This window comes from Myotis yumanensis, unplaced genomic scaffold (genome assembly GCF_028538775.1).
Source record: "Myotis yumanensis isolate MYYU_CA2020_CCGP unplaced genomic scaffold, mMyoYum1.0.hap1 SCAF_7, whole genome shotgun sequence".
Lineage (NCBI taxonomy): Eukaryota > Metazoa > Chordata > Mammalia > Chiroptera > Vespertilionidae > Myotis > Myotis yumanensis.
This window is the reverse complement of record NW_027223758.1, coordinates 19,744,409-19,768,370: the sequence shown is the minus strand read 5'-3', so window position 1 is coordinate 19,768,370 and position 23,962 is coordinate 19,744,409. Positions and strand designations below refer to the sequence as shown.

Below are 23,962 nucleotides of genomic sequence, written 5' to 3'. Positions count from 1 at the left end.
ACATAAAGGGAAACTATGTATTAAAGTCCTATTTTGCTCCAAATTAAAACTGGGCATAGGATGAGGGTTGATGCCGAGAGCAGAGACAGAAGATCAGTATGACAAATAAATCAGATCAAAGCACTTAATTATTTTCTTCGATGTTGAGACTGTAGGGCATCATTACTACATATCACTGCGGAGCAAATTCATTACTTCTCTCTCGCTGAATGGTTCTGCTGATACAAACCCATTTTTTCTGGGCCATAAAACGATCAAGAACAACTTAAATACCATAAACATAGCTACAAGATGCACTGCATTTACTTATAAACAATTCTAAATTGAGTGCTGGTCACAAATTTATGTTACATACACATTTTACTGGTTTAAGGATTGTCAATTTTAAGATGTCCTCATTATATATTTGCAGTGTATATCTATCTGTGTACGTAAGGAGGAAATAAAAGTTTTTATACAAAGAACTTGTATAAAACAGTTACTTACAGGGTTTCCTTAAACAATATTTATTAAAAAAATATGGACAACAGGGGGTGAGGGTGAGGGCAGGATTGGGGGGATGAGGGGACATTGGGGGGATAAGGACACATTTGTAATATCTTAATCAATAAAGGGAAATAATGAAAAGAAAAAAATAAATGTTATACATTTAGCTAAAAAAAAATTTTTTTTAATCCAGAGGATATGTTTTTTTTAATTGATTTTTTAGAGAGAGAAGGAAAGAGAAACTGATCGGTTGCCTCCCGTACACGCCCAGACTGGGGATCGAACCCACATCCTAGGTATGTGACCTGACCGGTATCAAACCTGCAACCTCTTGGTGTATGGGATGATGCTCCAACCAACTGAGTCATCCAACCAGGGCAACAACATTTAAATGGGCTAAATTTCCTTGTATTTAGCAAGTTTGGAGGAAGTAGTCTAATATCAACCTAGTGTATACTAAACAAAGTTTTTTCAGAGTTTTGCAAAATATAATATGAAGCAACATAACTATGAACATGTTTGAGAATATATGAAATATTTTCCAAATGTTTAAATCTATTTAGTATCATTCATTAATGCACTATACTTACTTAAAATTTCTTCAGACAATTCTTGCAAACAGAACTACACCAGAAGTAGTAAAAGAAGCCAACATCCCACTAATCACAACGATCCCACTAATCACAACGATCCCATAGATTCCACAGACTACCATTCAATTACTCCTGGTCAGCCTCACCAACTCTTTCTGTGGACAGACAACACTGGTGATTTTGGATACACACACACACATACACACACACACACACACACGCACACACACACTACAGGTGCCAAATATTTGTTCAATGATAAATAAATGAATAATGGAGACAAAGGGGCCTAAAGTCTCTTTTCAATAAATACTTTTCTACTTCATTTTCCAATTTGTTTTCTATCCTGAAATGTGGTCAGTAGAGTGATCTGCATTTTAGTCCTTTCCTGACTTACCAGTAACTGTTTAAAGTTTTTAAAATGTAGGCATTAGGGGAGAGGGTAAAGCATTGTAAAACAAAGAAAGAAAAAAATGTCATTTACTCAATTCCTTTTCTGTTGATTGAGAAGAAATGCTGTGTTAAACGCTTTGGGGGTAAATTGAATGCAGGTTGTGAGACTCCTGAAAAACATAGGCAGGAACAAAAGGTGGCCTCTAAATTGCCTTTAGTGGGTGAGCCCCTATTAAGAGCCTTTTGTTTCTAAGTGTCATGGTCCTTAGTTGCTTTTTTAAAATTAATTAATTTTAAATAATAGTTGAATTACAATATATTAGTTTCATAGTGATTTGACATTGATATACCTTATGAAGCGATCACCATGATAAGTCTAATAACCACCTGACACCACACAAAGATATTCCAATACTATTGACTATATTCCCTATGCTGTGCATTATACCCCTGTGATTTATTTTATAACTGGAAGTCTGTACCTCTTAATCCCCTTAATCTTTTTTGGCCATCTCTCCATCCCCTTTTCCTCTGGCAACCATCAGTCTGATATCTGTATCTATGAGTCTATTTATTTATTTTTTTGCTCATTTGTTTTCTCTCTTAGATCCCACATATAAGTAAAATTGTATATATTTGTCTTTCTCTGTTCGACTTATTTCACTTAGCATAATATCCTTTAGGCCATTCCTGTTGTCACAAATAGCCAGATTTCATTCTTTGTAGGGCTGAGTAATAGTCCACTGAATATATGTACCACACCTTTATCCATTCACCTATCAATGCACACCAAGGTTGCTTCCAAATCTTGGCTATTGTAAATAATGCTGCAGTAAACAAAGAGTACATATTTTTTTTGGCATTAGTATTTTCATTTTTTAAAAATAAATACTGAGTGTCAAGGTCCTTTGGGTATGCAAGCTTGATGATAAAAGCCAAGGACATAAGCTGGAGCTAAATCCCTCCACTTAGCAAGAGGGACCAAATGATATCTAGAAAGGAGAAGAGGGAGAACATAATTGCCTAATGGGATATTTTCATTATTTGCTATGAGATGTGCAATGTACCTCCTTCTCTAGAGGAACTAGAGAAAGTTCAAGAAAGTTTACATACCTTTCTTTTGAGGAAATCCAAAGGAGTGCTGAGGACTGTAGCCAAGTGGTCACAGAGGAACAGAGACTATGTCAGTGACCACCAGGGGTACTATTCTCTCACTCAAGGGAACAGCTGCCACTGAATCACACCCAAAAGCTGCATAAGGAGTTCCTGAACCAAGCAGACATCCCCATGCCATTGCAGTGGGCTCCACGAACCAAAGCTCCACTAACTCCACAAATTTCATCTCCGGGGCACCTGAGGGAAGTGGGGTGCCCACAGGAGGAGCATGGTCTTACAGCCAGGAGCTGTAAGGAGCAGGGAGTCTAAGCTCCAATGCCAGATCTGCCCCTGCCTGTTAGCATCATGGAGAGGAGGTGTATGGAGTTTGAAGAATGAATATTCCTAAAAACAGGAGACCCACGTAGATGGAAGATTATTCAGCTTTATTATCCAGGAAACTTTCCAGACATCCATCTGAGCAGATGTATCATCAACAAGCACAGAGAGTGCCTTTGGCCTTGGGCTTCTGAACCTGGTCTAAAGCTGGTGTGTCATAAACAAAGGAGCCTCGTGGTTGATACCGAACCCCAAACTAACTAGGAAGTGAAGCAAAATCAAACAGGGCTTTCTGGCTGGCTGACCAAAATCTCAGCCTTCTACAAGAAGAATAACGGCTGCTTTATGCTTCAATTTCAGCACCTTCAAAACAGGGATGCCATTTATGTGAGTATATTAACTTTATTTTGTAGGTAAATCTGAAAGAATGCACAAAGACCCTAAGATTCTGATACAATGGATGCCTTTCAAATCCAAGATCATTACTAATAAGTACTTCTCCCTTCCCGTAACACCTCTGTGAAGCAGGTGAAGAATAAGGGGAATTATTCTACTTTGAAACTGTGGGAAGTTATGAGAATGAAAGCCTGGGCAATTTTCCTTCAAATTATCCAAATCTTCAGAGGCAATGCACAGAATGCACTCTCTACCAGTCACCAATGGAGAATGAAATAATATAAAGCTCTGGATGGAGACAGACGTGGATCCTGACTCAGCCCAGTCACGAATAAGCTGTGTGGCTTTGGCTAAATTAAGCCACTCCTCTAGGCCTCATTTTTTTCATCTGTAAAATGGACTCACGATACCTAACCCGCAGACGAACTAAAAAAATGTGAAGCAACCAGCAGAGTGTTTGGGTACTCAATAAATGGCAACTCTTGGCACTGTGGTCATGCTCCTAAAGAAAGGTCTTCTATGATGCACTAGTAAAAGGCAAGGGTATCCATGGGCAGCAATTGCAAGAAAGTGAGTTTAACCCATTTTATGATTTATTTCGAGAGAAATTTACTCTAGGAAGAGATGTAAAACTCCCCAAATTCTGAAATTAGAAAAAATATTAATATATCTTTATAGAAGAAAAAAATGAAGTGGAAATTCAAGGCATGGCCACAAGGTAATGACTGCTTTTCTTCTGTGCTTGTGACTCAATCTCTTTTCTTCTTCATCATTTCTCATACATGCAGCAATTACTTTGTGAAGGTAAACACACTGGCCAAGAAAAAGTAATAGAAAAGATTTGTTGCTTTGTGTGAACACAGGGAAAATAAATGTGTGTTTTTTTCTTAATATTTTTCAGTGAAAGATAAAGTTCTCAAAGAGATGGGAGGGGTGCTTTAAAAAAAAAAACAAGGATAAAATACGATTCTTCAAACCCCAATGTTATTTCTTTCACTTGTTATTTATGTTTAAAAATAATGCACAAGCTGAATATTTGAATCTAAATGGACCACACCATATGCAACACTTCATTTATCTCAGCTACGCTAAAACACAGCGGGGAGATGATCTATCAAGTTACTAACAAGCAGACGTTCAGATGCCAACACACAAATCCTTCTGAACATTTGTATTACATCAAGTTGGGAGTATTTCTAAAAGATGTATTAGTGCACAGTTTATCTAATAGACTGGAATGGCTCTCATTGCTGTTCTGCCAAATAAAGAGAAATTTCTCTGGCTGTAGATGTGATTGCTTTAACTCCCAAACTGCAAATTTTCTGAGCATTTCCTCCTCATGCTTCCTGACAGGCCTCTCCACCATCAGAAGCTCCAGGCTGACCCAAGCCTTAGCAATTGCCCCAATTTAGAAGGTACCCATGACTCAGCCAGAATTGAAAATAAGAAGCTAAAACATACACAAGGATAACAGCAAATTTGGGAAACAGGCAAGGATTTGGAAACAGCCACCATATCTAAGACAAAACTAAAAGATGGCCTCAACTTCTAAAAAGTGAAGTAATCAGAGACATTTAGAAGGTGCATTAAAATAAGTAAGTAAGGAAACCAGTATGGCTTAGAAGACTTAGATCTCACACAGATATTTGGTACCTGGATGTACTTACTACCGGTGTGGCCTCTGGCAAGTCACTCATAATTTCCTAATTCATTAAATGCAAGTAAAACCCCCATTTTGCTACATTTTCCTCATTTGTGGAAATGTCTGGCAAAGTGCCTGAAGGGATGAGGAAGGTGTTTGAGAGATGTCCGTGTCCTCCCTTGAAAAGATGTTGCAAACTCAGATGCCTACAGGGATCAGTCAGGAAGGAAACTCTAGGAGGCCCTGCGACTGTATGATAACAGGGAGCAGAGCAGGCACCTGCATATTATTTGAGCTCATTCAATCCTGCCATGCTACAGAGGATGGATGAAGCTCAGAAGAAGGGCTAAACACAGCCAGAAAGTAAGCTGGAAGCTTATGCATTACAGGCAAATCTCACAGAATATGTGAGAACAGATAACCAGTAAGCAAGCAGCTTGTGAGACTCAACAGAATTTGTAAGACGTGCTAAACATAGCCCTATAACCTCTATGACATGCCAAACATAGAAAAAATAAATATGACAGAAACAACAGGAATGCTTAGATACGGGAAGTGTTAAGTCACGGTCATGCCTGCGTTGGGCCGACATTATGTCAACTCTGAATTGACGACCCTTGTGACAACCAGCCTGGTCCCACGTGTGCTCTACCCAAGAAACGCACGTGAGAACTAGACGTGTTCAGCAGGTCACCGGCAGCCATGCGCCCACAGAGCAAGAGTGCGTTGCCCTGGGTACCCTGTGTCTGCCAAGGCTTCTTGCTCAAAACTCTGTCCTGGTAAGCACAGTGGGAAAGACCCTGGTGGCAGAGAGAGGACAGGGGAACACGGTGTGTCCCTGGGTCAGGCAGTGTGCTCTGCCCACCTGCGCCTCCTTCCCAGGCTTCTCTGTGGGCATTTAAACTGATTTAATGAACTGCGTGATCAGGGACTTCATTAGGTCAGTGAGCCCCTGAGTACAGTGCTTGGGGCCTGTGTGTGAACCTAGAGGCTACCCCTCTAGCAGGTGACCCCTCTGGGACAGGGGGCTCTGGGGTGTGTGGCAAAGCGGAAGCACAAGCCTGACTCGAAGGGGCCCCTGTGCTCGGGTCAGTGCTGCCCTGTGGGATTGTCAGCCCAGGGTCCCTGTGTTGTCTGACATTTTACAGAAACTTGGCAAGTCTGGATTTCCATGTCAGATCTCCCAAGTTTTAAATGTTGACCACTCACTCAAAACTTTAAACACCTGTTCAGGCCAAATAATAAACATCACCCACCACCGGTTTGCTCCCACAGCCTTAAGTTAAGAAGTGCCACCAGACCTGGTACCGGAGTCCCGATCATGTGGTCCTTCAGTTATAAAAGCAAGATACTAAAATGTCAAGTTTTGTGACTCACAGCTTCTCACCTTCAGGGGCCCTCTGTTAGGGGGGGCCCAGCAGACATGAGAGCGCTCAACACCTCCCAGTTCCAGGGCCGTGATGACTGGAATTAGAAGAGAGGGCTCCCCACATGTCTAGCCCACATGACTGGAAAGGGAGCAGCCCCACTGCCTTGGGTTCTCGGGAATTATTTGTGGGTTGCCTGCTGGAAACTCCCTTTAGGTCATTCTTTCATGCTGTCACTCATTATCCTTGTTCTCTCGGCTTCTCCCTTTCTGTTCAGACCACTGACCAGGACTTACAGCCGAATGAGGTGGCATTTGGGGCAAGAGGAGGAGACTGCTACCTTGAATAAGAATCAGATGGTTAAAAATAGGACATGTTGGGTCTGGATGTAGTTTATTCGAGGTAAAGGGCAGCCCTGATCAGCAGATGGACCAAAGTGATTCCAGGCAAAAGGGCTGACTGCCTGCAGCCCCGCAAGGAGAGGAGAGCCCTGCCCGACCTGAACAGCAGGGGGAGTGTGACAGGGGCCAGGCTCCTAAAGGAGAGGGTGCTATGCCATGCACTCCCAGGAGCAAGGGCTGGAGAGTGCCCAGAGGTGGACCCAGAGGTGGACAGTGGGCAGGGCGTCTACCCCTCTCTGCAGACAACCCAGAACAAAACTAAACTACACTTTGGGTGCTGGCGACTGCCAGAGCCAGGACGTGTGCACACATGCTGTGTGTGTGTGTGTGTGTGTGTGTGTGTGTGTGTGTGTGTGTGAGTTTGCACACATGTGTATGTATGCGTATGTACATGTGCACAGGTATATTGGAGGGCAGAGTGGAGAAGGTGGGAGGGAGGCAGGGAGGCAGGGAGGTGGGAGGCATCAGCTGTCTTGGACTCAAACACACCCTCACCGGATGACTAGAGAGCCAGCCGCATCCTGCAGAAGGCAAGGAGTGAGAAGACTAACCTTTGACTGAACCATCTGCAGACAGAACATGAGGAGCCCATAGCGGGAAGCGGGGTGGGCTGGGGTCTGTTTACAAAGGACACATGGTCACCGCATCCCGAAGCTCTAAGCAGGCTGTGTCCAGTGAGAACGCCTGTGGCAGGGCTGTGGGTCGTGGTACTGAGCAACCTCCCTGGGTGACCATTTCTAGTGAGGCCCTGGGTGAGGGCCAGGCACCCGATGCTGCAGATTGACAGGCCCATGGAGTGCACGTCTACAGGGAAGGCGAGCAATAAACACAACAAGCGTGACTGAGGGCTGTGACCCCTGCTGCAAAAGCAGTAAACCAGGGGATGGGAGGGATGGGGCGGGGGGGACTGCAGATGTCACTGCTGTAGGGGAGGAACCTAAAGACAATCTTTCAGTTTTCACAGGAATAAAAACTCTCAGGGAACAAAATATTTGAAAACACATACCAGTGTTGGCTTGTTTCTTTATCTTACCATGTTAATACGTAACTTAAAAGGCAGGACATTTCAAACAATGCTGGAAACATCAGCATATTTCTATAACAAGAGTGTGACAGCCTTTATCAGCCTTAACCACCGAGTTCCTAGGCCGGTGTTTTGCATCACGCTGAAATGTCACTTAAAAATAAAATTCTACCCATTCTGAAACCCTGGGTAACAGAAAAAGGCAAGAATAATGCAGTGTAATGGATTTCACATCTCAGTCACTGAGAAGCACTTGATGCAGGAGGTAAAATGACTGCTGTGGTCCAGCCAGCGGTGTCACCTGCCGTTGGGTGCCAGCACATACTGTGCAGGGACATTCTGCGACCAGCGGGACACTCAGTGATATTCAGCACGAATATGCTCTCAGAGAGCAGCCTAACTGGCACCCCTCAGCTTCTCGGCCTGTCTCTCCCATCAGCGAGCAAGACATCCATCTCTGGAAGTGACTATGGACACAGCTCCAGAGGGATGTGCTATTGGGCTGCACGGGAAGGTGTAACTGTATGGACAATGGGAGCTGATGTCCTGACCCAGGGCTTCCCGGGCCTGTGTCCTCCAAGGACCAGGAGAATAAAGAGGGGGGTGCAACATGGAGATGACCACTTTTGTACTGTCAAAGAAGGACATTAAAACAAACACCAACCTACAGATTGTGATGCACCCACGTAAGACGATGCTATTTAGTATTAAAAGAGACAAATTACTGTTATACTTAGCTACACAGATGAGTCTCCAAAACATCACGTAAAGTGGAGGCAGCCAGAAACAAAAGAGAAAGTGCTGCCCGGTCCACTCACAAGGCAGGTGTGGACAGACACAACTCCTCTGACCCACAGAGAGCAAATGAGCGCTCGCCTGTGGCAGGGCGTAGGCTAGAAACTTCTGGAATGACTGAAAAGTTCTAAATCTTAATTGGTTACAGGGGTGTATACATACGTCTAAACTCATCAAACTACACTTAAAATGGGTCCACTTCACGGCATGTATATTATGGTTCAACAGAGTTGATTGAAAAAATGTGAGCAAAAAAACAAAAACCTATACACTTAGCTATTATAACCGTTTTTTTTCGTAAAAGTTGTCTTTCATCCCCAAAGGAAAGAAGCTATGTGACAGTCTTCTCGAGTTAATATCTTTGTTTCATGAAAAGCTATGTTTTCCTCATTTTAAAGCCCAGTGATGGAAACCTCCTCAGGCCCCATCAGGGGTCAGATGAGCACTAGAGAACCACTTTCTCCCCCAAAGGCCACTCCCAGAACCCCACCTTGAGCATCCCTTTCACATTTCAGTCCAAGGCTCACCACCGCTTCATTCCTCAATGAACAGACCACTGAAGTTACCAGATTGGGGATGAAAAGGAAAATGGCCAGGAAGAAGGAATGATTTAAATAACTAATAAACTCTATCTAAATAAGGGTGGGCAGAAAAAGGTAGGAGGCTGAGGAACCGGAGGGTTTAGGAAGAGTTGAAAGGTGAATTCCAGGGCAGCCACAAGTCCATGTGCCATCTCTTCCCAGGCTCCCTGGGGCCTGCCATCTAAGCTAGATGAACTGGTAGCAAACACCAGCAAGCTGCATAGTCAATTGGGTGTCAAGACCCTGCTCTGCTGATCACAGAGGGTACCATGCCCTGCTAAGTGCCTTCAGGACCTCAGAATACTGTTAAGAGCATCATGGGGGACGGAGGAAAAATAAAATTATACATTTTTTTAAGGAGAAGAAGCAAAGATTTTTCCAAAGTATAGAATGTAATAATATATCTATATACATTACCAGCAGATTTTCTTTGTAAGAAGATCTAAAACTAAATAGAACAGACTCTTTTACAATGAACACTTTTTACCTTAGACTTCTTAAAGCCACTGGCTCACCAAGAGAAGAACTAGGAGTAGCCAAGCTCTTTCCTAAGTGTGACTATTTGTTCTAGAAAACACTGCCTCTGCATGTAATAGTCAAACGATGGATGGAGAAGGTTGCATACTCAATGTTAAAACTCGGAATGTTGAGGGAGAATAATAAAAAAGATACCTGGAAAAGACAAAATCCTTAAAAAGACACAATTGAACACTGGGAGTCATTAAGAGGGCTCCAAGGGCATAATCTTTTTTAAATTAATTAATTAATTTCTAATAACAAACACTTATCCAGCACTGACTACGTGGCAAGCACTGCTCTAAGCACTTTCCCTACCTAAGCTCATGCACTCTGCATACCCAGTGGGTGGTCTCATCATCACCTTTGCCATGAGGTTGCCTGACTTGCTGAGGGTACCAGAGGAGATGGGACAGGATGGCAGTGCAACCAGACCTATTCCAGCAGCTGGGCCTTTGCTGGAGCTCGGCCATTTCTGTTCATTTTGTTAAGGGAGAAACAGCATAATCATGCTACTGCTTGCTTCTAGTTCTGGGCCCTGCCTGACACTTCTGTGACTGGGTAACCCCCAGAGAATGTGAGGCCCTCAGCTCCCCTGTGAACACATCAGGCAGCCCTGCTCCCATGGGGAGCTAGGAATTCTCCAGGAAATGCTCCCAGGGCCATTCCTGGTGCTAATGACGACAGCATCGGGATAAGCATAAAGAGGAAGCAGAACAGTGACATGCTTTCAGAACTTGACTCTGTTAAGTTCAAAGAAAGCAAAACTCTTTGGATTTGGACTTCATATTTCGAAGTGAAAGCCTAAATTCTAAAAGGCCTTCCTGTGATTTTTTGTACTTTCTCTAAGTTGCCTTTACAGTAGCATCTTCATAATTTTGGCCAGATTTGCATCTGGCCTGGAGTATTATTTGCATGAAGTTTTTATTTAAATCAACTTAGTTTTTCTTTTTTAGATATAATTGACAATATAATGTATTATTTCAGGTATACAACATAGTGATTAAATATGTACATATATATTGCGAATGATCACCAAATAAATATAGTTAACATCTGTTATCATATATAGTTACAAAAAATTTTCACTCTCTTAGTAACTTTAAAATATGGAATACAGTATTACTAACTATAATCACTATGGAATACAGCCTTATTAACTATATTCATTTTATAACTGCAGCCTTTGGACTCCACCCACTTCTCTTCTGCCTGCCTCCAGCCCCCCAGTCCTCTGGTAGTCACCAGTCTGTTCTCTGTATCTATGAGATTGGGCTTTTGTTTGTTTTTCACATTCCACCTATAAATTAGATCATACTAAGTCAACCCAGTTTTAAAATAATTAAGTATCCATATCTTAAACTTTATGCATGAAATTGGTTTAATAGTTGTATTTTATTAAAACATTTATCTATTAAAATAAAATAAATCTAGGCCCATTAAAATCATTGCATGCCTTCCACGGCTGTGAGTTCTTTTTTGGAGAATGCAAAAATCTGAGCTGGTAAAAGCCAGTCTTTGTCCTCTACTTAACAATAGGGATATAATACAAACACAGCTTCAGAAATTGTGTCTATGTATGTATAGACCAGTACATGTATGCACAATAGGAATTCTATACACACATACACATACAACACACATACACACACACAATTTCAAATGGCTGAAAAGGAACTGAGCAGCAATGAGGCGTTAAATCAGGGGCAGGGGGGATTACTGGATCAAGGACACCATATAGCGGCAATTATTTGCACTGTTTCTCCAGGGAGACTGAAAGAACATGTGTGCCTAAAGAGAGGAATCACCTGGGGTCCCGGGGTTCTGGAGGTTCAGGGGTTCTGGAGGTTCATCGCAGCAGGGAAGCGAGGAGGGCCGGCTTCAGGCTCCCTCCCCAGCCTCCCCCAGTAGCAGCTCCACCAAGGGCTTAGCTAAGAAGAAATTAGGAAATCCAAGGTACTATCCAATGTCCTCATTTCACCCCTGAGGAAACAGGCTCAGGGAAGATAAAACCCTTAGGGTCATTCAGGAAACTTCAGTAGAATCAGAGCCTAAAAGTCAGCATCCAGATTCCCAGCCTGGTGTTTATCTGACCGAGACCCCCTCTGAGAACACCTTTGTGCAGCCATAGACTGGTGACTTTGGTGAATGTCATTACATCAGTACCCTCCTCTACCCTTGAAAATGAAGAAGCGTGATTAGTCATTAATTCCTTGAGGAGGGGATGGTGGCCAACAATATTTAATGAAGTGCCTGTTATGAGTCAATAGAAATAAATTAGGAATAAGATGAAGTCATTATTTTGGAAAGCATGATGTAAGGAAACAGACACATCTCTTCCTGAAAAGTTGTATAAATTAAATAATGCCTAAAACAGATTAGGAAACCTTCCTTTAGTATTAATAGAAACAACAATAAAAGCAGCAATAGAAATAATAGCAATAGCTATAACTGTTTATCTCATACCAGACACTATACTCAGTACTTTATATGCACTGATATCCCATGACATAAATAGTATTATTCCCATTTTGGTTGATAAGAACATTGAGCCCAAGCCCCGGGGTAGGGTGACCACTGTCCGGCTTGCCTGGCACACCAGGTTTCCCAGGGCATGGACCTTTCAATGCAGAATGCAAGAAAACCCTGGGTCCCCTGGGATGGCTGGTCACCCTGCCTGTGGGGCTGGGGAGTGATAGCAACTTCCATGTCTGCCTGACTCCCCAGCCACCACCACCTTCTACGGGATAACTTCTCTCCCTGTGCCACACAGTTAAGACTTTCACATACTGGCTTAAAGAAGGGCGTGGCCAGTATCTTATAAAACAAGACACGCACATGTATCCTCTTCTCCTTTTACAAAAAAAGCCAGAGGAAAGCACTGCCTGGCCGCAAGCCTCCATTCCTCGAGATGAGTAAAGAAGAGCAAACACTTACCTTGACCTCAAACTCGAAGTGCTCGTCCTTGCCTTGCCCGCAGAGAACATAGCGAGGGATGCTGATTTTAATCGGGTCCTTCAGGTCATCTGGACTTGCTCCCAAAGAGCGAGAAACCATCCGCTATCAAAGGCACATCAGATGGGGAGAACAAAGAGAAGCAAGATCACTCAATTGCAAATACCCTGCTTGGGCAGACAGGAGAAAATGTGTTTCAAGTAGAGAAAAGAGCATCAAACCGGTGGAGTTTATTTAGAAAAATGATGATTGCCTTTGAAAGAAAAATGCTAAGTCTCTCTCACAACAAAAGACCAGTTCTTTAGGTATATTATCCCCAAGAGTTAGGGCAAAAGCACTTCAAAATGTTGTTTGCCTTTGAAGTTCCTTCCAATTTATAAGAACAAACGAAGAAAGGGACAGATTACATATCCCAACTTAAAAAAAAAAAAAAATTGGTCTAAAACAGATTCCTCTCTCTGAAAAGTGTTGATTATCTGACTTCTTTTTTCTTCACAGACTCTCAGGCTGATGTACATAATGCTCCAAAAGCTGGAGATTTTACTCAAATTTACTTCATTTTTAACTTCCAGGCATCTTTATAAGCCAGTGTAGCGTGGAAAGCTCTTTCAGCCACAATTAAAACAAATCCCAAGTATTTTCTTTAGGCTCCATTTGATTAATCATCTACTTGGCCCTGACAATTATTTATGGTCTGGATGGTGGGAAGCCAGAGGGGTTTGAGGAATAGGCATTATGAAAAAAATAAATCTTCAAAATGAGTTCTCTGGAGTGTGAATGGAAGTCTCTGAACAATCCTTATCATTTGCACTAACCTGGGGCTTTAGAAAACATAAGAAAATCGGTTTTTAAACAATAGCAGTAATAAAATAAGTATGATCATAATTATAGTTGCATTTGTTGAATACTGACTATATACCAAGAACTTCACTTAATGGTTTATATGCATTGTTGCATGTAATCCTCACAATACCCTATTTATCAGATGGGAGGCCAAGGCTAAGAGTTTAGGAAACTTATAGTGGTAAGAGGTAGAGCCAGCATTTGAACTCGGGCTAACCTACCTCAACTATGTCACCGCTATGCCATACTGCTATAGTGAAATTTTAAAATAATTTCATCCATCTCAGATACATTGAGCTAATGAACACTTCAGTATATTCAGAATTGAAGATGAAAACTCCAGTTATGCAGTATAACCTACTATGACTAAGAAAACAGTGGGCAATTCACTCCCTTTCTCTCAGAGAGGAAGGGGTCCAGGCTCCATGGATCCGCAGCCAGGAGTAACATGAAAGGTCCAACCTAACCGTGTGTGTGTGTGTGTGTGTGTGTGTGTGTGTGTGTCTGAAACAAATCCTAGCTGGAGGATATGATCTCTGAAGGAGAGATTGCTCTGATTTCTGGGTGACACAGAGGCGTACACTTGGTCGCAGATCACTGCTGTCACCTAGCAGACGGTGTAAAGGTTTGGGCATCATATGACTTTCACAAAGTCTTCTAAAGCACCTTAATTTCCCTGCGTGGCTGGCCACCCAAAACATGAACCATTCATTTTATCATACTGGGGCACCTAATTAGTTGTCCCTGATGTCAAAAACTGTAGTGGAAACTCTTAAGAAGCGAGTTTCTCAACATGTGTATGGCCAAAAACCTTTCAATTCACTGATAGCATAGTTCCAAATTTAAGTGCAGACATTTCCTGAAACATGAAATACGTTTTTCAATTTAAAAGTGAAAAGGCTGAGAAATAATTTGGTGGTTTTATTTCTACTCAAAGAACACATTCACTGCTAAGAAATGTTTTTGACCTATAAATGATGGCTTACCCATGAAGTTCTTGCTCTGCTGCCTAAGCCCCAAAACCTCCCATGCCATGCTTAATAACTGTATTTTTCGAGTAGGAACATAATCTCTCTTCAAAATCTGACACAATTACTTGGCAATTCAACTTGTTGCATGTGTGTGCGTGTGTGTGTGTGTGTGTGTGTGTGCACACGCGTGCGCGCTGCGGGTTGGATTAGCGGTAGGGAGCACACTGTATTTTGGAACAACTTCAGGAAAAGGGAATACTGCCGAGGGAATTTTAAGTAGCAGCTAGCAACTGATATTTCCGGAGAGAATTAAAGACCCCCTGGCGCTACCTTAGCAGGAACCTGGATACTCCCAAGGTCTAGACCTAAGGGGCAACACTGCAGTTGATTTGATGAGGAGCCATCTCTGTACAGTTACAGACGCTTTTTCAACGAGGTGAGAATGAGGAAAAGGAAGAAGGAAGGCAGGCAATTCAGTATTTTTTCTTCAATCAACTAGAACAGTGTATGTATTACAACGTGTCTTATTGGTGTAGATGACAATACCAACAAGGGTAATACACTTGGTATTGAAAGTATACAGTTACCTGCTTCCCTGAAGCAGTCAGTTGACTTCAAAAATGCAGAGCGATAAAGAGGACACTCAGAATCAAATCCCTGTGGGAGGATGTGGTCTCTGAGCAACACTCTCCCATGGCCTCCGCCCCTCAGTTTCTCTGTGTCTATGGAAGGGGGTATATTTATCAAATTCCAATGACATGGCAGGGACCCAACCATGAACAAGGCAGTGTCCGGCCCTGTAGGACTTCTGGTGAAGCAAACTCTGACAAGTAAACTGATCATTACCGCAGGATTTTAAGTGATGGGGGCACTGAGAGAGGAAAACTATGAATATGAACATTGCTATCTAAATACCATGAATTTTACTGAGGAAGAACTGCGGTCAAAATGGCCCAGGTTACCTAAGCAATGGAGACTTAACTTTAACTTTCTAAATGCCTTTTCTTATAGGCAACTCTTGGACACACAATCAATATTGATACCTTTTATTGAGCACCAACTACGTGCCATGCAGAGAGCCAGATCATGGAAGTACAAAGTAACTTTTACAAAGTATCTGGGATTTCTAAGACCTTTAATTTTTTAAAATTACATTATGTTTTGAACCAAGGTTTGTTTTTTTCCCCACTCTAGATGCATTACATTCTAAAGTTAGTAAATGCTACCTTAACTTTCTCTTTCTATAAGTCCACTTTCAAAGTGGAATAAGACTGGAAATGATGGTCTATATAGGCCTTTTAAGATAGAAAGTTTTCTATTTCCAAGAATATGTACCTGCAAAATCAATTCCTAATGAAAAGAAAGTTGTTTGAAGCTCAGGCTCTTAGATCCATTAAAGAAAAAAAAATCCGCCCTGACCGATTTGGCTCAGTGGATAGAGCATCGGCCTGCAGACTGAAGGGTCCAAGGTTCGATTCCATCAAGGGCATGTACCTTGGTTGCAGGCACATCCCCAGTAGGGGGTGTGCAGGAGGCAGCTGATCGATGTTTCTCTCTCATCGATGTTTCTAACTCTCTATCCCCCTCCCTTCCTCTCTGTAAAAAATCAATGAAATATATATTTAAAAAAAAAAAAACAAAGAAAAAAAATCCTGTGTAGTGGTGGTCAAGTGGGTAAGGTGATAGATGAGAAAAAAATCCCTGCCTTCACTGACTGGGTGTATGAGTTAAGCAGGGACCAGTGATCTGGGAGGAATTGGATCTTATCAAGCAGTTTGCCTAAATCTAAGATGGCCCCTTACATACCAGCACCTGCACAGGTAGCTCAAGCAATGGGTGTAGATGGGCTACAAGAGACACCACTCCAATCAGGATCAGACAGGAAAGTGTACCAAAGCCCTCTGCTGAGAAGAAGGCTATTTCTCTTCAGAATCTTGCATGTTGGAGACAACAAATACTGTTAGACCCTCTGCTCTCACCCATTGGCTTCAATCTCAATGATTTCAAAGTAACTAAATATTCAGTGCAGAGAAAAGAAAAACTGCAGACATGAATAACTGGAGAATAAAGATCTGAAGGCATCAGAGCAAAAGAATAAGCAAACAGAAGAAACATCAAATGAGTGTGCATCTATATCTAATCTCTGTTCCAACGTAAGTTTTAGAAATTACTTTTTGGAGTCAATTGCATGAGGAATGTAAAAGTCTCAGGATGTAGTGTGAAAGGTTCCTGTCCTTTTCCTAAATGCAGGAAGGAAAACTAATGTGACTGTCTCATAAATTTAATTTAATTTTTTTGAAAATAGCTATATCTTGACTCTCTTGAGTTTTATACAAGACAAGTATGCTGTATCATATTTTATCCAATTATTTAAGGGAACTTTGAAATTTCTATGTATTTATTTTGGAATCAGTCACAGTTTCTCTACATGTAGCAAAGAAGATTCTTGGACTTGGAAGGGGAGCTGGTGACACATCGCAGAAGGAGGCAAAGGGACATGAAAGGCAGTATGGAGAAGCACGTCTTACAGCAGATCTGGCAGGGGTAACTCCGTAGGACACTTCAAGGGGTTTTAAATGAACTGCGGAGCTATTTAGAAGAGAAGGGTCAAGGAAAAGCACATAATTAGCAACCGGGGTTACATTGCTATACATTAGAAATACTGTCTTTTAAGATACAAAGAAATATTTTTCAGAAGCTTTCAATGAAATAATGTTCTGTGTCAACAAATATGTTATTTTTTTTCCAGTTGTTGGGGAAACATTATAGTTGGGTCCTCAGAGGAAAGAAGCAGACAGACCACAGGCTACCTTGTAATATTCAGATTAGAATTTTTTCTTCCTGCTCAGGCTGTCTCCTTCAAAAGGGGAAGATTAAGGAAATTAATAGGAAGTGGCTTCAACATCCACTGTCAGCAGTACAGAGGGCATGGAAGGGACCAATTCTCCAGGGAGTCATCAGCATTGCTCCCTAAGCCCTCTAATGATGCACCAGATGGCCGAATTCAGTATATGTTTTGACTATGTCAAGGTCAGACCTAAGGACTGACGTCTGATATCCTAGAGCCAAATAGCCAAGCTTTACTTATAAAACACAGTTGTTGTTTTTCAGATTTAACAAAACTATTAATTCTCCCTTCTTTATTTTAATCCCTCATATATTCAACCACACACACCATAGTAATAGTTCTAATTAAAGCTACTATGTATCAAGCACCTACTATGCTCCAACACCTTGAAACAGTCTGGGGCAGAGAAGACAAGGATCTGTTACATTCTCAAATATAAGCCACATTACAAGAAACAGGAAATAAAGGTAACTTGTGTGGTGCAAATTATGAATATGATAAAGAGTCAAGCAAGACATGTTCATACTTCTCTCCAGCAGATGAAGCCTGCCTAGGCCATGAAGGGACCTGGTGTGAACACCAGTCTGTTGTGAAGGCTTAGTACACAGAATGAATTGGATTTTGCTAAGATATGGGATGGGTACACACTGACCAATCCTGTCCAACGGAGGACAGCAGCCTGGCATGAGGGAGTGGTGCCAACCTTATTTTATTTTATTTTTTTAAATATATTGTATTGATTTTAGAGAGGAAGGGAGAGGGAGAGAGAGATAGAAACATCAATGATGAGAGAGAATCATTGATTGGCTGCCTCTTGCACACCCCCTACTGGGGATCGAGCCCGCAACCCAGGCATGTGCCCTTGGCTGGATTCGAACCTGGGACCCTTCAGTCTGCAGGCCGATGCTCTATCCACTGAGCCAAACCAGCTAGGGCAACCTTATTTTATTGTAAAGTGAATTTAGAATACTCACATCCAGAAATAGAAGTAAGAGTTTTCAAATAAGGAGTATTTCTTTAATTCTGATATACATCTTTAAGGATAAGTTACTCAGAAAATGATACCATATTAGACAGACACTTGTGGAATATCTTATCTATCCTAGTGGCCTTTGGGTAAATACAAAAGGTTTGGCTAACATTTCTAATCCACGATACTTACCAGAATAGATTAGTCCATCCATATAGACCTGAGATGATCAACACTGTTTCAGGACTTAGAAATACTGGCTATCTGATGAATGTTTCCATTTGAAATTATTAAAAATGTTGCCATCTTTCTCTAGATCACCAAAGAATAGTTAGTACCTTTGATGGCCATTGTTCCCAGAGAACTCATCATTAAATGGATGATTTAAAATATAAATAATGGGTCTGGAATGACTGAGAACATGGTGACAATTGCTAAGTGGTTCCATTACCAAACATGATTATAGGTAGTTTAGAACCCCTAGGAGGGAAAGTCAAGTTTTACAATGTCTTTCATTAACCATGAAAAGAACCACTCATTTTCATTCACTGGTTTTTGCTGATACCTTGTTTTGATTCAAACTGTGCTGAAGAAGTTTAAGGTCCAGAAGAAATGAAAGTGGGGAGTGGGGATTCTCTTAATCAGGTTTCTGAAGAGCATACTGTACTCTTTAACCTTCTAGTTTAGAAACAACACTGACTCAACAAGATTATCTATACTATAGTCACACTATAACTGTATCCATATTTTTCTTCCATATGATTTAAAAATGCAAAGAGAAGAAGAAAAAAGAAAAAGACAGATCCATGCAAGGAAAGAATGGAAATATAAAGAAACTTGTAAGGCAATTCTTGGAAAAACAAACAAAAGCCCCCCAAACTCATAAAAAGAATAATCTTTAATGTCTAGAAATTCCAAGAAAAAAAACTTTCAAGTCAGAAAGAATCAACTTAACAATTCTTCCAAATACTCATCCCTACTACAGTCACTTTTATTTTAAAAAAATCAATTTTAAAATTTACCCAATGTCAAGAATAACCATGACTAGAAGGTTGACTCTGGCATTGCGGAAAGAATGTATATATTTTGGAAAAGGTCTGGGTCTGAGTTCTCTTTCTCAATCAAGTGATCCTTCCTGAGTTAAATTCCTAAACATGAAATGAAGATCGATGATGACAATTCCTCCATCCCAGGAGAATCACCATGGGTTCCCAGGAACAATACATGAGATGGAACTGTACATTGTAAACCACAATACAAAGGATGCTTGGGATTACTATCTTTATAATCCACTGCATCTTCAGCAACAAAATATTTTAACCAGATGTCTTTCTTAAAAAGGCAAGAGGAATGGTTTACAATGAATCACTTTCCTTCCCATCCATTGGATTTTTCAGTTCCATTTCTTATAAAGGCTTTACAAAATTACCAGGGTGCAAGCAACAAGAGACTGGATGGTGGTGGTTTGGAAACTGTTGTGCAAGAAACAGGAGAGGGACTGAAGGGCGTTGGAGGTAAAGAATTTTAGGAGGTAAGATAACTGTGTTCTTTGATGGGCTGTGATATAATAAAGATTGTGGAATAGGCTTGTTATGCTCTGCTATAGATGAGTGCCATGGACAGACAGATTCTGAAGATGGAGATCACAATAAGGAGGATTATGGAATGAATGGTCCAACAATGAGAGCAGTTCCCAAAGAATAAACTGCTTCAGAGGTAGACAGTGATTAGCTCAACCATGGCCATGTCAAGTAAAGACTGAATTGGAAAGCAAGTTGAACTAAGTAACTTGAAATGTCCTGTAGAATATGTTCTCACTATGACTGACTATTTTCCGTTAGGAAAAAGTCCCAAAGTTTTATCTGAACTTTATCTTCAATAGCCTTGGGAACCTTGACGTAATATGTATGTGGTCGATTGAATTATTGGTCCTAATGCTTCTCTCTCTTGTGGTAGTAGTATATATATAGCCTTAGTCACGTCATGGCTACTTGGTGGATGGAGTGTATTGCCTTCTCCTTGACTTTGGACTCAAGTCACATGACTTGTGTTAGCCAATGTGACATTAGAAGACATGAGGCATGGTTGCCCTCTTCTGCTTCTGTCATCATCATGATGGCCACTGCCCCTTCAACATAGACCCGGCAATGAGAGCGTGGAGTAGACCAACTTTAGCTGACTACAGATGACTTGTAGCTTACAAAAGAGCCACCTCAACCTATTTGTAAACCAACTGTGAGAAATAAAAGGGCTTTTTTGTATGTTACTACAATTTTGGGGGCTAATTGTTATTTGGCAATAGCTGAAATATATTTTAAAGAATGATGAAGAATGTGCAAGATGCATATGGAGGCTCTATAAATACATTAAAATTAAAAGGTTAAAAATTGGTCTGTCAGTGAGACTGCTTGACCATCAAAGAAGCATTAATAAAAGTGCTGTAATCTATCATTCAAAACATTACATCATGTAGGAAAAAGAATGTAAATAAAAATTACCATAATTATGCTGGAAGGCATAAGTATTCTCTTCAAAGGATGCACATACATTGTTTTAAGTAATGAAAGGGAGACAAACTGTTTGAAATGTTTTTCAACAAAGCCTAAATAAATTCATCCATTCACCACAAGCTTGCAACACAGGGAGTTGTGAGCAAAATGGATTTTAATCAAATTCAGATGAAATCACTTGTTTCAAAGGGGTTTTATGTAGGATGCATTAATAAGCCACAATGTAAATGTTTATGCCTATATTATAACAATGAAAAATGCCACATAAAGTATGTATGAACCTTTTTTCTTTCCTGATGCAGGAACTCATTACAATTGAGATGTCACATTAAGCTGGATGCGGAGACTCTCATACCTGCTCCACTAGTAGTGCCATGGACTCGGAACTCCTGAGAAATGAACCAGTGGAGCCAAAAGGGGCTGCTAGGATGGAAGCAACAGTAGCTAACGGCACAGATACTACTCCCCTGGCTTCTACAGGAAGTATGACCACCTTACCACTTACTCCATGGACAGTACATCAAATTTTCATATCGAAAATCATATTTGAACTCAAAGTAAAAAGTGTGCTTAGGTGAGAGAAGTGACATGTGAAATTTGAATGCCAGAGGTTACTTCTTTTATGTGGTAAGCTCCAAATGCAATCCTCATTGTGACCTACTTAGATCATAAAGCAGACTGGGAAGTTATAATGAATAAGATGATTTTTATGCAATGCTTGTATTTGCTGCATGCTCCATGTATGGATAATATTTAAAAAACATAATTTATTACACAATATAATTATGTTTTTTAACTTATGAAGCCTGTTTAATATTCATCACTCCTTGTTAAAATTTTGTACTACCTACGTATTATTTCCGTTCCAACCATAGCATCCCTGTGCTGGAATCTTAAATTCTACTCTTTCTGCTTTTTGTGATCATGAAGAGAAAATACTCAATGGACATTTTTTTTCTAAAGGCAGTGCAAAATATATTAGCTGAAAAAAGTAAAAAATATGAAAATAAATTAGGAGATATATTATTAAGATATTAGAAGACCATCATGTTTTCTAAATTTTGTTATTGTTGACAGAATTGCAGACGAGCCCCAATTTCTCCCCTCCTAATACTCCCCTCTTCCCAGCATCTCCCCTTCTTTATTTAATCTCTTCCAATCTCCCACCACCCCAACTCCCCTCTTAGATATATCATTTTGTCCCATGCTTCCATGTCTTTGGATCTTTTTTATTGGTCACTTTATTGTCTTCTTTAGATTCTACCTACAAGTGAGATCATGTAATATTTGTTTTTAGCTGATGTTTATTTTACTCAGCATAATACTCTCCAGGTCCATCCATGGTGTCACAAAGGGTAAGAAATCATTTTTTTTTTAATGCTGCATGTTATTCCATTGTGTAAATGTACCATGGCATTTTTATCGACTGATCTACTGATGGGCATTTGGGCTGTTTCCAGATCTTAGCTATAATAAATAACACTGCTAAGAACAGAGGAGTGCACATATTCTGACTGGTGTTTCAGGCTTCCTAGGATATATTCCTAAAAGTGGATCACTGGGTCAAACGATAGTTCCATTTTTATTTTTTGAGAAAATTCCATACTGTTTTCCTTAGTGGCTACACAATCTGTATTCCCACCAGGAGTGTACTAGGGTTCCCTTTTCTCCACATCCTTGCTAACACCTGTTTGTTGATGGTAGCCATTCTGTGAGGTGTGAGATAATACCTCATTGTAGTTTTAATTTGCACCTCTCAGATGATTAGTAATGTTGAGCATTTTTTCATATGTCTATTGGCCATCTGTATGGTCTCTTTGGAGAAGTGCCTATTTAGGTCCTTTGCACATTTTTTAATTGGGTTATTTGTCTTACTTTTGTTAAGCTTACTTTTGTATGAGTTCTTTATATATTTTGGAAGTTAACCACTTATCAGATGTGTCAATGGCAAATATGTTCTCCCTTTACATTTTGATGGCAGTTTCTTTTGCTGTGCAGAGCTTTTTAGTTGGATGTAGTCTAATTTGTTTATTTTTTCGTTTGTTTTTCTTGCCTTAGAAGATGTATCTGAAAATTCTTTTATGTGAGTTGTCTGAGATTTTGCTGTCTATGTTTTCCTCTAGGATTTTTTTATGGTTTCATGACTTAATTTCAGTCTTTTATCTAATTTGAGTTAATTCTTGTGCATTACGTAAGTTGGTGAACTCCTTTCATTTTTTTGAATGTACCTGTCCTATTTTTCCAACACCATTTATTGAATAAATCTGTCTTTTACTCCACTGTATGTTCTTTCCTCCTTTGTCAAATATTAATTGCCCATAATGATGTGGGTCAATTTCTAGGGTTTCTGTTCTGTTCCATTGACCTGTATGCCTGTTCTTGTGCCAGTATTACGCTATTTTGACTACAGTGGCTTTGTAGTATAACTTGATATCTGGTATTGTAATCCTCCCAACTGTATTCTTCTTTCTTAATATTGCTGCAGCTATTCGGGGTCTTTTTTTGTCCCATATAAATTTTTGGAGTGTTTGTTCTAGTCTGTGAAATATTCCATTGGTATTTTAATAGGGATTGCATTGAATCTACAGATTGCTTTGGGTAGTAGGGACACTTTAATGATGTTAATTCTTCCGATCCATGAACATGGTATATTCTTCCTTTGTATCACCCTCTATTTCCTTTTTCAGTATACTGTAGTCTTTGGAATACACGTCTTTTATCTCCTTGGTTAAGCTTATTCCAAGGTATCTTATTTTTCCTGTTGCAATGGTAAATGGGATTTTTTTTAAGTTTCTCTTTCTGAGAGATCATCACTGGTATATTGATTTCTGGGTGTTAATTTTGTATCCTGCTACTGTGCTGAATTCATTTATTAAATCTAGTTTTTTGGTGGAGTATTTAGGGTTTTCTAAGTACAATATCATGTCATCTGCAAATAATGACAGTTTCACTTTCTCTTTTTCCAATTTGGATGCCTTTGATTTTATCTTCCTGTCTGATTGCTGTAGCTAAGACTTCCAGTACTATGTTGAATAAGAGTGATGAAAGCAGACATTCCTGTCTAATTCCTCTTCTTAAGGGAAAGGTTTTTAGTTTTTGCTCATTGAGTATGATGTTGGCTGAAGGTGTGTCATATATGGTCTTTATTATGTTGAGGTATAATACCTCTATTCCCACAATTCTGAGTTTTTATATACAAAAAGGGTGTTAGATTTTTGTAGAATGTTTTTTCTATGT

At 40.4% G+C, this 23,962-nt stretch overlaps 1 protein-coding gene across 2 annotated transcripts in view; it reads right to left on the bottom strand.

Moving 5' to 3' along the window:
- The window catches only part of KIF16B (kinesin family member 16B), a 285,893-nt gene that overhangs the window by 56,688 nt on the left and 205,243 nt on the right, over positions 1–23,962 (bottom strand). For both annotated transcript variants that reach the window (XM_070419883.1, XM_070419884.1), the window contains one exon: positions 12,566–12,688. In XM_070419883.1, coding sequence (XP_070275984.1) covers positions 12,566–12,688 — 123 coding nt within the window. The remainder of the gene's footprint in view (positions 1–12,565; positions 12,689–23,962) is intronic.